A 14,994-nucleotide genomic window follows, 5' to 3' on the forward strand; every position below is an offset into this window, starting at 1 on the left:
TATTCTCATACCAAGTACCAGCCTCTGGGGAGAACACACAAAGCTGGGCACAGGAACAGCAGAGAGAAGAGCTGTGAGCTTCAGACTCCTCTCTCTCGAGACAGACTCAAGGACAAAAACTGTCTGGTGGGGAGAAAAAAAGACACCAGAAAGAACACTCCATTCTGAAAATAGAGGGTTCCTTTTTCATCGCACAGTGGGGAAGCTCTCGATTCCTGGATATGATTCAGGACTAAGGCTTGTTCTGTGTGGAGCCTGCACGTTCTAACCATGTCCTTACGGATTGCCTTTGGGTTCTCGTTTCCTCTCATATCCCCAGACAGCTGGCTGGGTTAACTGGTATCTGTAAACAATGTCCATGTGCGTCACAGGATGGCCTAGTGCCCTGCCTAGGGTCCAGTCCCTCCTCATGTGCTTCTGGGACAGGCTGTGGGATGCCATGAGCCTTATCAGGAATAAGCAGCTTTTTGATGAGGATGTGTGATGGATGGATTACTTGCAGAGCAGGTATCCTTGTGCGGACTTCTAAAGAATACAGACATTCCCTGGAGGTTCTCTCCCAGTGACCACACTGACCTTGAGCTCCCGGCACTTCGGACAAAGTTCACAAAGACTTTGTCTAAATCCATCACAAAAAACAATCATGCATTATCATTGTCAATCTAGGGGGTGAAAAAATCTAAAATGGATCTATTTTACCTTTAAAAATAAAGTCACCAGCAGTTGCTGGTCCCTCTGCAGTGTAAAAAGAGAAAGTCTGGCAAAGTCCTCCCACACATCTGCCAGAACAGAATGGACACTACAGGAAAGGGTGCTCACTCCCCTCTCAAGGCAATGTGATGGACAACAACTCCACACCTTGATCCGGGGTGCCCAACCTTGGCATTACAGGGTATAAAATATCCCAGTATGGTCAGCGCTGAATTGCTCCTTAGTTAACTCAAGTGCAGCCTGATTATTCCACTAAAAATTATAATCCCTTTGATAGTTAAGGTTTAGTTGGATCCAATCATACAATGGCATGAAATTCAGATTTTTAAGTTAAACAGGCCTGGGTCCAGGAAGCTCTTAAACCGCATAGCCACTGACTTTGCAACTGCGGGACTTCACCTGGTTTGCGAAGTTAAAAGAACTGGTTTCAAACTAAGAAAAATGTGGGTTCTCATAAGAAATTATTTTTGCCCTCTCCTTATGTCCTGTGAGCTGAATAAACACAGACATGCATTAAGACAGCTTGTGTGCAGAACCAGAATAAGTGTCTTATTTGAAGCTATCTAAGCCATACATCACTAAGAGTCTTGTGAAATGTAATTACAGAAAGAAACTACACTAAGTCTAGCTGAATAGATTAGCAGAAAACTTCCTCAATCAGTAAGTTACTATACACAGTACAGCACATTTTGCAGATTAGTGTATTTATCAAGGCAACATGCTTCCTTCAAAGTTATCAGGCAAAGAACATTCCTTACTTGTCTTGATCTTGCACTCTAAATTTGTCGTCTATATCAATGTGTTTCTTCTAGCTCTGTCTTCTGGGTATTCTCTTACTCTGGGTGGTATTTGTTGTTACACATTTTTAGAGCTGCAATGTTCAAACTGTCAAGCGTACTCCTTGGATCAGTCAAAAGCAAAATTTATTCTCAAAAGCTTTCGACTGCTTAACTACTTACAGGAAACACTGTCTTATTCACTGACATTTACAGGGGCAGCCCATTGGCAGATATTCAGGCTCTGTCACAATCCCAGCTGTTAATATTTACTTTCTTAACGTATTGAAAACAAATACAAAAAAAACTTTCAGAAATGAAAGCTAATGAACTACAATCACTTGTAAATGAGGTATAAATTCCCCTGAAAATCAACACTGAACATTTTTTTTCATTTTCAATATTTAAATGAATCTGAATTAACTAGGTTAGTTTAATAATGTAATAAATTAACTTTTAATCTAATGCAACAGCAGTGTTCCACCCAACTGGGATCAAACCCACAAGCCTCGAGTCCTGACCTCTCCACCCGGCTGTCACCATATCTGCGAATCAGAGATGTGTAATCAGACTACAGAGCCACAATCTTTTCTGAAGACAACAAAAATCGAAAAACACCATACTTCAATTTTCACTTACATTGATTTCAAAACTGTCTTCATACTGCCACTACATTATGATTCCTACAGTACCTAACACTTGTGCATGACAAGCAAAATATAAAACACACAAGCCCCTGGCCACTACAGCATGGACACAGGACACTGCGTGGACACCTGCTCTCAGGCATGGAGAGGCCCTGTTTCACTGAGAGACACACACGCACTTCAAAGGCAAACCTAAAGGACAGCAGGGCCGCCCTGCGAATCTTTCCAATGCCAGAGGGCGAAAACTGGCAGCATTACAGTGAAGAGAGTACAGTACGCTGGTTACACAACACAACTGCCCGATAACCAAGAACTGTATGCCAAGGAAACCTACACCAAGTGACTAATTTAATGTTTTAATGTTTCTTTATTAGCCCTATACAATTTCTTGCATTAGGAATTCGTCTTTTCACATACCCCAGCTTTTCTCCATGGAGACACAGACACACAGACAGGGAGAGAAGGGTCTGCCATTGTACGGCGCCCCTGGAGCAGTTGGGGTTAAGGGCCTTGCTCAGGGGCCCAACGGAGTAGGATTCCTCTGCCGGCCGCGGGATTTGAACCGGCAACCCTCCAGTCACAGGCGCAAATCCTTAGCCACAGAGCCACCGCTCCGCCCTAACTACACAATCTGTGTAGACTACGCAATCTGGCGACATGAGAGCAATGCTCAACCGAGTCAAACATGCCAGATCAATATCAAGAGCAATGGTAACTGCTACTGAGGCCTGACTGGTCCAGTTCCACCCTGTCCTTGTGATGATCTGAATCTTAAACAGCTCCCTCCTTCCCCTTACACTCTGCTGCCCTGCACGGTGTCCAGTCTTTAGCACACGGCACAACAGATGTGCCCTCAGGATCTATCAGTATGCATGGCTCACAGCTCCCATTGCTAAAGCATCAAGGGCATCAATAAGGCGTCTGCCACTCACACACTATCAGTCACACGCAGCATGGACTGCGCACTGCATCAGGCACTGCAATTACTTGTCACTTCTCTGAAACTTAATGACATGACAGCCTAGAGGTTTATACCCACAACATCAAACTGCGGAAGCTTGTTGTTCACACACCCTTCTACTGCAGCTTGCTTTTGAAATCATTGTGTTGATTTTTTTTACCGTGGAGTAACTCAGTGCACCCTGATTGGCAACCACACTCCAGACTGATCAATATGCACTAGGCTGTGTCAATGGTTCTCACAATAAGCTGGGTTTCAGCAACACGGAGATGCAGGCTTGCCGTGTGACCAGACCCCTGATCTGTCGTCTGCTCATTCCATTTCACAGAGGCATAGTTCATGACAGACCAGGAAATTGTCTTTGAGCACAATCACAGTATGTCATTAGGCCAGATCCAGTAATAACTAAGAACTGTAAGCCAAGAGTGTTGCAGAGCCAGCACATTTTGTTACCCATGGATATACAGCTAAAAGCAAATTAAAGAAATTTAAGATCTAAGTAAACCCACACTCTGAAGACTTTCAGACTTGGGAGCCAAATTTTCCCAGGTGATCCAGACACTGAAACCGACCATTAGCTTAACAGTTTATTCTCCTTACTTGAATGCCGAAGCTGAGCTGAAACAGTGATCTGTAATCACTGTCTGTCACTGCCGTTTTAAAACTTAAAATAAAGACATGATAGAATCCCACTGCCCCTGAGGTACCAGGTGCTGCTTTACGCAAAGAATCCCCTCAACCTTTCAACCTTCTGAAAAAGCATCTGTGTCAGGAAGAATAGATACACAACACCACATACAATCTGTATGGATGTGTTTGTCTGCTTCTAATGTGAGCTTGGCGTTTCCCTCATGTCTCTACTACAAGGGTCAACACACTACGTGGGGAATGAACAAAGAACTAGCAGCATTTGTATTAAAGCAGTCAAGAACACTTAGTGGCTCAAAAGCAAAATGATTCCTTTCACTAGAATCAAGGGAAACTAACAAAGAGATCGACAATAGCCAAGTTGTGCTCCTCGACAGTACAAAACAAGGCTCTCCTAGGAATGATTCTAATGCTTGCCCAGACACTGACAAAAGAGCAGCATAAAAAATGCATAGTCAAAGCTTGAGTGAAGAGCTGTGTCAGCGCACGCTGGCTGCAAAGAAACACGTCAAGGTTAATTCCATACCGAAACCTTTCAGTGTTTTAAATGGCCTGTCTCTGCTCTAATTTACCCCCTCCAGGCTCAAGCACCGTACTTCTCCAGTCCAGAATTGGGGATGCCCCTCGGTACAGCCTAAGCAACTCTGTAGTCCACAGAGTCCCACAGGCCTGTCAGCCAGCCCAGTCCATCACTGGTAAGAACACCCCCTGAAGCGCTCACTCTCTCCCCTTTCACTCCGCGGAAAAGAGGCTGACTGAAACCCTTTCCTCACAGCCGGTCTTATAAACCATTAGCCCAGAGCAGTGGTTAATTCCACGCAGAGTCTATTCCCTCACATGGAATTCCACAGTCTCCTGATGTTAAAGACTCCTCAGACCTGCTGTGCCTCATTCTGTGGCTTTCCTCAATTTACAGGCAGCCATCTTGGCTCAAGGCCTTTTTCAGCCACTCTTGGGCTCAGCTTTTTTAAGATTAAAAGAGAACTGCAGTTATTTTTAAATCTCAGTAAAAAAAATGAATTGACAGTATAGAAACTTAAATTTGAAATAATCACAAAATTGTGAGCTTTGTGAAAGTACTTAAAGTTCCCCCATTGTTGTAAACAATTGGTCTTGCCATGGACGAGACAGAGAGATCACACAAATTGTGACACGAAGTGGCCCTTCCTGCTCACTAATCACTGTAATGTCTAATGTAATGTGATGTACAAGTACAGATTGTGCAGCAGACATTTCACAGCATAAATGTTCCAATGTGATCTGCATGTAGTGTTAACAAGTAGTATCTGTCGGTAAAACTGTCTCAAAATCCAAAGCAATATTTCTACTGAATTAAAAGAGATGTGTTTACAAGATTGCTTCTTTACAATGTAATAAAATCACAACACATCACCAGAAGTTTTGTTTCCTTGTTTTGAATCGCAGAATATGGAACTGCGCATACCTGGAAATGGCTATTGTGTGATGTAAACAGGAGGTTTACAAGTTACTGTGCACATTTTACTTTCATTGTGGTTTGAAATGCACTCATCGATGCCAATTCTTTCTAACTCTGAAATATAAAAATAGTTTTGCAGTTCCCCTTTAAGATGGGGTCTTTGTCACAGGGCCTCTGCAGGAAGACAAATCTTTAGATCAGCACAATCAGGTCTCCTAAAGAGCATACTAGGAAGACTCCCATTTGAGTCTGGTCCAGCTTTAGGTAGTAACATTAAAAACAAACTGCCATTCTAAGCACTGTAGCTTTACACTATCTGAAAATCAAAAATAAAGATTTTTTTAACATGATTTACTTCAGCATGAGCAGTGGGCTTTCCTGGTATGTCCCTGTTGTGTTATTTTACAGAACGTTTTTACCTTAAATAGTCATGAAGGCTTCTGACAGGCTGCGCCTTGCATCATTTAATTATCCTCTTCCTGGAATTTTTAAAAGCCTCTACAGAAAACCTGTTTTGCTCCAGTTGCTCCAGTAACATATTTGCAGAAATATTTGAGTTTTTAATTGCATCATTTTGTGGCATCGCCATGTCCTTATAATCTTCACTCATCTTCATGCCCAGCAGCTCCTGATCGGTTTAACCTTGACTGCTCTATCTAGGCTCTTTAACTCCAGAGCATTTACTGAAAACCACAACACAGACGAACGCCAAACAGGAAAACAAAAACACTTTGCTACAACACAAAAGAAAAATGAAATTCAACCCAATTTTTGGCACTGTGATGATCAATCTCCCCTCTCACCAGCTGTGAAAAGCCATGTTGTGTGGCTATCTTCACAGTACAGTTACAGGTATAGAGCTAACCACCTTAACTCCCATAAGAATATCATCCCTTTCTCCATCACTGACTCATCCTATGTGACTTGAGAACCTCCTGTCTCTCCCTGGGACACAAGGACTGGCTCAGCATTGGCTCTAAGAGGGAACTGAGAACTCTTTCGGACATCATTAGCTTTATAAACGCAGCCTTGTAAAGTCGGGATATTTACAAGAACAAACAAAAATCAAAATTGAAAACGCGAGAACAAGCCCTGTGCTGCCATGTGGTAGAGCAAGTCTAACATCTGCAGGAGGCAGACAGGTCTCGTCTGGTCGACCGAGTCGCTTCACCACTGAGAGAAGCTGCCAGACCAGGCTGCATTGGAACTGAAGGATACTTCTCAGAGACAAGTCTCCTTGAGCTATTGCTCCTCAATTTATATTGCTTCAGCTAATGGAATAACTCAAGGACTGAACAAAAAAACGCAGAGGGCAGCAAAAGGCTTCTCTTCAGAGCACTGAAAGCACTTAGCGGAAAGCCTGTGACATTTTGCCTAGCACCACGATAAATATCGCTCCCAAGACACTTTCCCTTTCTCCGCCTCTGCAGGCCAGTCGGATGAGCTCTGGGACTTTCTACAACCTGTTCCAGCAGTCAGTCTGCAACCTCACGCTACCCCAAGACTTCATGAGGAGTTCTGATCTCTAACTCAGCAACTCCTATGATGAATGGAGCTCCTTTACATCACTTTATTAACGCTTTACAATTTCTTGCATTAGGAATTATCTTTTTGCTTACCCCAGCTTGCTCTCCATGAGACACGCAGACACACAGATAGGGAGAGAGCCTAGGGTCAGAGCGCACGGTCTGCCATTTATACGGCGCCCCTGGAGCAGTTGGGGTTAAGGGCCTTGCTCAGGAGCCCAATGGAGTAGGATTCCTCTGCCGGCTGCGGGATTTGAACCGGCAACCTTCCAGTCACAGGCGCAGGTCCTTAGCCACAGAGCCACCGCTCCGCCCCAACACAGGTTCTGGAGCAGGAAAAGCCCCATTTCCCACCAGTGATCGGCTCAAGGGTTTGAGCACACCTCCTGCCCACCAGTTCCCAGCGTTGGCTACGCTAACTCTCCTCCACCACTGCCCAGCTCCACTGCCAGTGCCATGCTGAAGGACAGTCCCACCATACGAAATGAGCACACTCACACAACTCAGGTGTATCTTCTGAGTTCAATCTGAGCAATACTGCTGCTCAAGCTGAAGACTGTTGTTTTAAACAAAGTACCGATATCTCAATACACACAGCTCTATACATTGAAGGAGTCTAGAACAACCTGCCTGCCCATATTGCTGAAGCTGATACCCCACCTTCTGGCAAGAAACAGCTAAATGAGTTCACTGGATCAATTATCTACTAAATAACACCCGGGGGTGATTCACAATTGCCTTTGTCTTTTATTCTATCTTTCTATGTGCTTATCTGACTATCCAACTGAAAGGCTTTCTCAACAAAGATGCAGAAACTGAGTTACATAATATGTAGCAGTACAAGGAAGAGGACAGCAGTTTCACTATTCACAGACAATAACCATTTAACTCAAGAGCTGGCATCATAAACTGAAAACTGTTCCCATTACTGACAAATCTTGCTTATGACACAGTTTCTTCAGCCCAGTGTTCTGGATATATTCTACACTGGGCTTGTAAAGTCTGACCTCCTTGACATTCCTGCTTTATTTAAGTAGTATTATTTTAAACCTGGCAAAGTAATTTCAACCTGATCTGCTATGTAGTGGGGCTGCTGGTGCAGAATGTCTCTCACCCAGGTAAGTACTATACTTCTATTATGGATGAAGTGGATCCGTTCCTGTATGTAAAGAGCTCTGCAATCCTTTGGGCTAAAACAAACACTGCAAAAATGCAAGGAATTAGCTCATTAGGTCAAGCATGGTAAGTGTGTCTACATTAACACAAGAAAGGCATGCACACACTAACAAGGTGATATCCAAATAGCATCAAAATAGCCTCTGAAAACACAGCTACTTGCAGGGTACAGTACAAGGACAAGTTTGCAACAGAAAAGATAAGAAAAAAGAGGAAGGTTGTTTGCATAAACTTATGACGCATCATATGAGTGTCTTTCAGGCATTTTTCCCTAGGGGGTAAAGGGGCAGAGGCTGGACTGTTTTTTTCTCTCTTTGAACATGCGTCACTGGTCTATACATGACAGGACAACAGCTATTAAGGCATCATTAACTGGGCAAAACATGACACACCCCTACCAATTCCTGTGGTAGATATCTGCAGGGCACATCACACACTAATACAAATTCCTCGCATTTACATACACCTTGTCATCCCACAGAATACCAAAGCACTTCATATTTACAAAGGCAACGATGCATCTCCCACAGCAATTATACAAAATCATTTTAAACACCATTGCTTTTTTAAATTTTATAAAGAGGCGCACGCTGTTTTTAACATTGATTTAGAAAGATATTCCACGTGGATTTTGAAAACATGTTTGGCATAACGAACATGCAAAAGTTCTTGGAACAAGAAACAGTAGTAATGGACACACACTGAGCATATGATGTGGTATATTTACATTTTCTGAAGGATTTTGAGTTGAGTTTGAAGTTCCTCATAAAAGATTAATAGATTAGATACAACATTGCAGTCAATAGGCACTCAAGATAAATAATGTGTCTGGACTGAGAACTAGTTAATGGACAGAAAACAGGAAATATAGAGAAGATGCTCTGATTATGAGCACTGTTAATAGTGGAGTACCACAGGGATCTGTGCTGGGACTACTGCTCTTACTCATCTACATCAATGATCTAGATTCTGGTATCATCAGCAAAATAGTCAAGTTTGCAGATGATACCAAAATAACAGGATCAATAAACATGAAACACAACAAAGGAAATTTACAGACAAAATTCAAGACTGTGTAAGACACTTGGCAGATGATGTGGACATTTTGAGAAGGGCAACGTTACTTACAGGAAACAAAAAACTCAAAATAAAAGATGGTAATACCAAAACTCAATTAATTACACATGAAAAAGTTGTTCATTTTGATACTACATTTTCATCTTGACACTGTGAAGAAGCAATTAAAAGGTATCCACAATGTTTGGTTTTCTAATTAAAAATCTTTGTTTTTAAATCAAGGGATGCTATGCTAAAATTACAGAACCATTTATTAAGACCTCACTTAGAATATGCAGCAAAAAACTAAATTGAATACAACTTTACAGTGGTTTTACTGCTCTGTAATCAATCCAGAGCAAAGCAACCAGATACTTTCAGGGCCTTAATGGATTGTCCTATCCTGACAAACTGAAGGAACAGAGTGTCTTTAGCCTTCGACGGAGAAGACTATGAGGTGATCTGATACAAGTATTCAAAATCCTCAAAGACACTGACAAAGGCAATACAATAAAATGGCTTCATAATAAACAGGAAAACAAAAACCTAAGGACACAAGTGCAAACTAAGGAGAAATGTACAGGATGTATAACACAGAAAAAGGAGGTACTGCTCAACACAATGGGTTGTGGGAGTCTGGAATAACCTACCTACCCACCCATGATGCTGAACCAGTAGACTGATCTCTTTCATGTACTGGTTGGAAGACATCCTCAAATAGCTACTGGCAATCAAATCAGCTAGATGGGCTGAAGGGCCTCTTATTGTTTGTAATGCGTGTTCTTATGTTAGTGATAAAGCAGTAGTTTTCAAATTTCTTTGTGCAGATTTAATGAAGAGCCATGTCTGTCACAAACACCCTCTTAGCGGTGTAAGCTTGATGCCAAATCTTAGCCCTAATTCAAGCTTTGAATTAATGTCATCCCTTCTCCTTACACAATTGCACTTATCCAGCCGATGAATCATGGCTTACTGGACGTAGTAAAAGATCTTTACAGGAAAAGAGTGATCTGCCTGCTTTTATCACAAGAACGGGATGCTATCACTTAGAAAGCCTGCCCAAGGACTGCATCCTACATCTCAGCAGGGCCGTACAAAATTGCAAAGGAGCAACAGCCTCAGCCTCTGCACACAGCTCGAACTGACAACTGGCTAGAAACACAAGAACCATTACAAACAAGCCTGTTCAGCCCATCTATCCTGTTTGGTAGTTAGTAGCTAATAGATCCAAGGATCTCATCCAGCCTTATCTTGAAAGGAAGCATATCTGTATTCCCTATGGGGACTTTAGAGTATAGGGTATCAGCTTCAACAACATGGCAGGGTAGCTTGTTCCACCCTCCCATAAACCTTTGTGTGAAGAACCAGTTTTGACCCAGGACACTGACAAAGACTTTCCAGTCAGTCTGTGACAGAGATGGTGAGGAAAAAAACCCACAGGTATGAGAGAGCACACGCCAAGCCTGGAGCTGTTCCTTTCCTCGTACTACCTATAGCAGCAGGACACCAACCCTGAAAAGTAGGACTACTATAGTAGCTCCAAAGTGAAACTGCAGCAAACCAATTTTACCCCTTTAACCCCCTAAAACGGAAGATTCTGACGGACAGAGATCTTGTAACAAACTAAAGTAATGTGTTGGACTCAGTTCTAGTGAGACAGAGGACTGGCTTCCGTCTTTGGACCGTTCAGTGAATTCTTGTCCCTTAGGCACTTCACTTCCCAAGCACGTCTGTTATTCTGCTGCTAGATCTCCCCTTTGCCTGGGCTTCCAACACAAGTCATCTTACTGCTGAACTGGGTACAATGCATCATACTTGGCACCCGAGTGCAGAGCCCAGCTTTCTGACACTTTCAAAATGAACTGCCAATGAGCTACAGATGTACAAGCTCTTAATAAAATTAAATTAAATCCTCCACAGCTATGCGATTTAATAAATAGGCTTATTTCTCCCACTCGCCAGTCAGCCCCACTAGGGACCAGCAGTCCACAGCCTTGGGAAGACAGTCCTGAGATTTCTTATAGTCGGCCTTCAATGAACAAGGAGCAGAGAGCTGGGAAGCACGTTAACTCTAATTAAGCAACCGATCGATCAAATTAGAGGCACTCTGAGCTCAGCTGGAATGAGAATGAGAAGGCGGGGCAGCCCCTGACACTAGACTCTCCCCCAGGACGCGGTAGACTGCTCCTTCCTCTTTTCCCTGACTCATCCCTTTGCAGCCGCAAGGTCACCGGCTCAGCCTCTGTCCTGCTCCCGGCCTGAGGCTGAGCCAGCAGCTCTCCTCTCGGCTCAGGCTCCCGATGGCGACACCCTCTGGCTGATGGGCCGTGCCAACGTCAACGCAGTCTGCGTACGTGACACATGGGCATCGGCACCAGGTGATCCATACGCTACGAAGCTGGTGTTCCTAAACCATTAAAAAACGAGCTCCCCTGTGAGAAAAGGGTGGAAACGAATTTGCGAGCACATCAATGATATCAACATGGTTTAACTGGGTGGCACCAAAGGCTTTAAAATACACGAGGAAGAGCCACTGTACAGACAATTTCCAGAGTCAGGCACTGTTTGAGTTTATTCCAACAGGTCCATACAGGTTTCTTTCTCTAGCCACAAACAATGGAGCTTCTCCTTGCTGTCAGTCTGGGGGGGTGCCAGTAACCTCAAAGTTGCCCTCATGTTAGAGGGGCCCAGCACCCTACTGCTCGATGGACGACACCAGCGGTCCTGCAAGCTGTGCCACTGTACAGTCACCACCAGGAGGGCGGATGTTTATGACACGAGACCACTGGCAATCCCTGAACCCTAACTGACTGGCAGCTCAGGACTGGGCTGCAGAGATCTGAGCTCTGTGACACCAACTACAGCAACTGTTTTTGCAATTTCAGTCCCAAAATAAAGTAGGGGGATTTGATATCCCCTTTCATGATAGTTTGTGGATATCTCCAGAGTTTAAAAGCTCTAAAATAGCCAGAACCTTCAGACTGTTCAGTGCTGGGCTGAGCAGAGTGTGCCAGAGCTCTGTCTGAGGAAAGACATTGAGCTGCTGGCAATCAACGAAGTATTGCTGGGATGCAGCTCTCCTAAGGAGACCTGAAGGACCCTTTCTGTAGCCTGCTCCACAGTTTCGTCAACCAACTAGACTATTAATGAGGATGAAAATACCTAAAAAAAATACTGCAGTAAGGGCCCCATTAAGTGTTTGTTGTTTCCTTGATTCAAAATAAGCCAGAAGAGTAGCTGCCTACGTAACAGGGTTGCTGTGCATCTTACACAGTACTCGCTCATTACGGGGTCCACAGCAGTGAGCTTTACACCCGGATTGTAGTCTTGCAGCAGAGTAATAATTGCAGGCCTCTTTTCCTTCAGATGAAACACAGATTGGTAACAGTGGCTGGGTGCCCGAACGCACCGACACCCTTGCAGCCCCATTGACCCTCATACAGAGGCCCGACCTCTGTTTGGAGAAGTCATCAGGTTCTGCGCAGACACCGGCATCGCTCATCTTTGGGGGGAAATTCGTTATTTACAACGACAAAAAAAGGACATGACCCAATACGAAACTTTTTTTTTTAATATCGGAGTTCACGTTTTGAAGTCATAACGTAACTTTATTTTAAAAATAAGAGAGCACACAGTGCAAACCGTTAGGCCAGCCTGAAAGTGAACTCACATTCGCATTATTGGTTGGTGTTAACGTGTAGTAAAGACTGTATTAAATTAAAACTGAACCACCTCAGAGGGTGACATCAATTCTGCAACACTGAAGAGAGGTTCCATTATGAGTTTGTGCTTTTTCAACAGAAAACAATGACGAAATTTGCCGAAAAAAGATACATCTCGGTTTCAACTTCAAAACTCACAACTGCCTGTTGTATCAGCTAATTGTCCAGTCAAGGAGCGAAAACATTGCTGGAAACACATAGTACTGTGCGGTATTTGCGAAAGAAGATTAATTTTAACGCCAATTTCTTTGAACACCGGATTGCCCGGGCGGCCAGCCTCGCGGGGATAAACTACACTAAAAACATGCGAAATTTTACACGTCTAGAGAGACATGTGAGAGGATTTAACAGTTCAAATATGCCCTGTAGCCACTCAAGTAAAAAAAACAGCTAACGAGAACAAAAGTGAAAAGCAAACCTACTCGTTTCTCAGACTCGTCCCGTCTTGAAACACTTTGTCGAGGGGAATGGTGGCTTGTCCCAGGAACACATCCAGCCCGATCAAAGCTCGGTGCATCACAGTGAGGACCAGGTCACCGCTCCCCGGGGGGTAGGCGCTCAGTCCCCCCACCTCCAGCACCCCGGGCAGCAGTTCGAAGGAGCATTCCTCTTTCCACTCCGGAGCAGTCGTCTTCTCGACCACCGAGGTGGAAAACTTCTCCTTCCCCACCTGAATAATAGTGTACACGTCGCTGGTGCCGTGCTTGCCTTTCGCCCTCAAGCCCCTGGCCCGCAGGACAGTCACCTGGACGTGTGTGGGCACCCATCTCTGCTCATCCGGCACGATATGCAACGAAGACATCACGGACTCATGCGCTGCACAGGCAGATGCGACTACAAGGAAAGGCGTGCGGGGTCAAAAACAAAACAACACCCCAAAAAACGGTAGCCGCCTCGTCCTCCCTTCGAGCTTTGGAATCTAGCCTGCAGAATAGCTGCGCATTCTGGGTCTGCCTCCTCCCAAAGTTTGCTTTCTCTGCGGTGGTGGCGGCGTGCGTCCCAGCCCCGCAGTGCCTGAACGCTTGCCGCGGCTTGTCCTCGCTGGTGCCGACGCGCTGCCTGCCCGGACTCAGCTCTCTGCACCGCCGCTCCGCAAACCGCTGACTGGCTGGGCAGCCCAGAGCAATCGCGACGTCACTGCTCGGCTGTTCACTCTCGCTGCAGGACTAGGAAGTCCTCCCCACCCCAAACAGCACTCCTGCTCTCACTAGCTGGCTTGGAAACTTGGTGCAGGTTTCTCATAAGATTTTTTTTTATTCTTCTTCGCTTCTCTTTACAGGCTTTGGGCGCGCTGTAATAAGAGCATTCGCCCGGGCCTTTCGGAACTGCAGCGTCTTCTCGACCTACCCAGCAAGGAAGAAGGAACTGCACTTACCGCACCGGTATTAGGAAAGGCTGTTCCGAGCTGACAACATTGCAGATGCAGAAATTTGATTTCAACCGTTGCGGAATGAAGCCGTGTTGCAATTAACGCCAAAACTTCTTCAAGTAAACATTTCAGTGGTCCTGATAAGTGAGACGTGTGTTGCAATCATGATTTTGAAAAATAAAACGATTTTTTTCTGCCTTTTACCGTATTTATCATTGAGTGCACACAGCCCTGAAAACAAACCGGGTGTGCAGAAATGAGTGTCAATTGTACCATGTCACAAACGTTCATCAGCGTGTTCTTGACAAAAATATTAATTGAAAGGCGGGGTGGGGCTCTGATTTACTGGCCACAATCCAGAAAATATTCTGGAATATTCTTTTGCTGGGTTTGTACAAGAAACCGTCCCTGGCTGTACCTTCAATAATAGTCTTGCGCAGCTACATAGGGCGAGTTTCCCCCCAACAAATACAGCATCACACTGACCTCGTGCTTAGCAGTACCCGCCTAACTGGGAATTGTGGTCTAATCAAAAGCCGAAAACAAATGAGCAAACTCTTCACTTAAACCAGAGTACAATTGTTACTATACACTGCGCATTCATCACAATTCATAGGTTGTTTAAACTGTCTGTGAAGGGTGTGCGCGCTCGTGTTTGGGATTATGCAGTGTAGCTTCTCTTTAGTCCAAAATGAACAGAAGTGTCTGTTGTCTTGATTTAACTTCTGCGCAGAGCTTTTTTTTTTGCCTTTGCTTCAAAACGAAAAAAAGCTTGTATTGGATTTCTTATCTGGAAAATTAAGACCACAACAAGATCCCAATGAGCATTTACTAGAATCTGTGATCTTCTGTGGAATGTGGAGGCATCAGACCCGTGAGACTTTGGTAAAACGCTTCAGTCTCTATTAAACACCTGTGAAAAAGTGTGGCTTCATATAGCCATGAGATAAATTCTACTAGTATT

At 44.3% G+C, this 14,994-nt stretch overlaps 1 protein-coding gene across 2 annotated transcripts in view; it reads right to left on the reverse strand.

Moving 5' to 3' along the window:
- The window catches only part of rab11fip5a (RAB11 family interacting protein 5a (class I)), a 54,632-nt gene extending 40,864 nt beyond the window's left edge, over positions 1 to 13,768 (reverse strand). Inside the window, exon 1 of one of the 2 annotated variants that reach the window (XM_088911924.1) lies at positions 13,084 to 13,768. In XM_088911924.1, coding sequence (XP_088768050.1) covers positions 13,084 to 13,463 — 380 coding nt within the window. In that variant the 5' untranslated portion in view covers positions 13,464 to 13,768. The remainder of the gene's footprint in view (positions 1 to 13,083) is intronic. The other variant, XM_088911916.1, reaches the window with a different exon arrangement.
- Positions 13,769 to 14,994: the final 1,226 nt, after the last annotated feature.

The sequence above is a fragment of the Atractosteus spatula genome, chromosome 1, assembly GCF_055471065.1.
Source record: "Atractosteus spatula isolate fAtrSpa1 chromosome 1, fAtrSpa1.hap1, whole genome shotgun sequence".
Lineage (NCBI taxonomy): Eukaryota > Metazoa > Chordata > Actinopteri > Semionotiformes > Lepisosteidae > Atractosteus > Atractosteus spatula.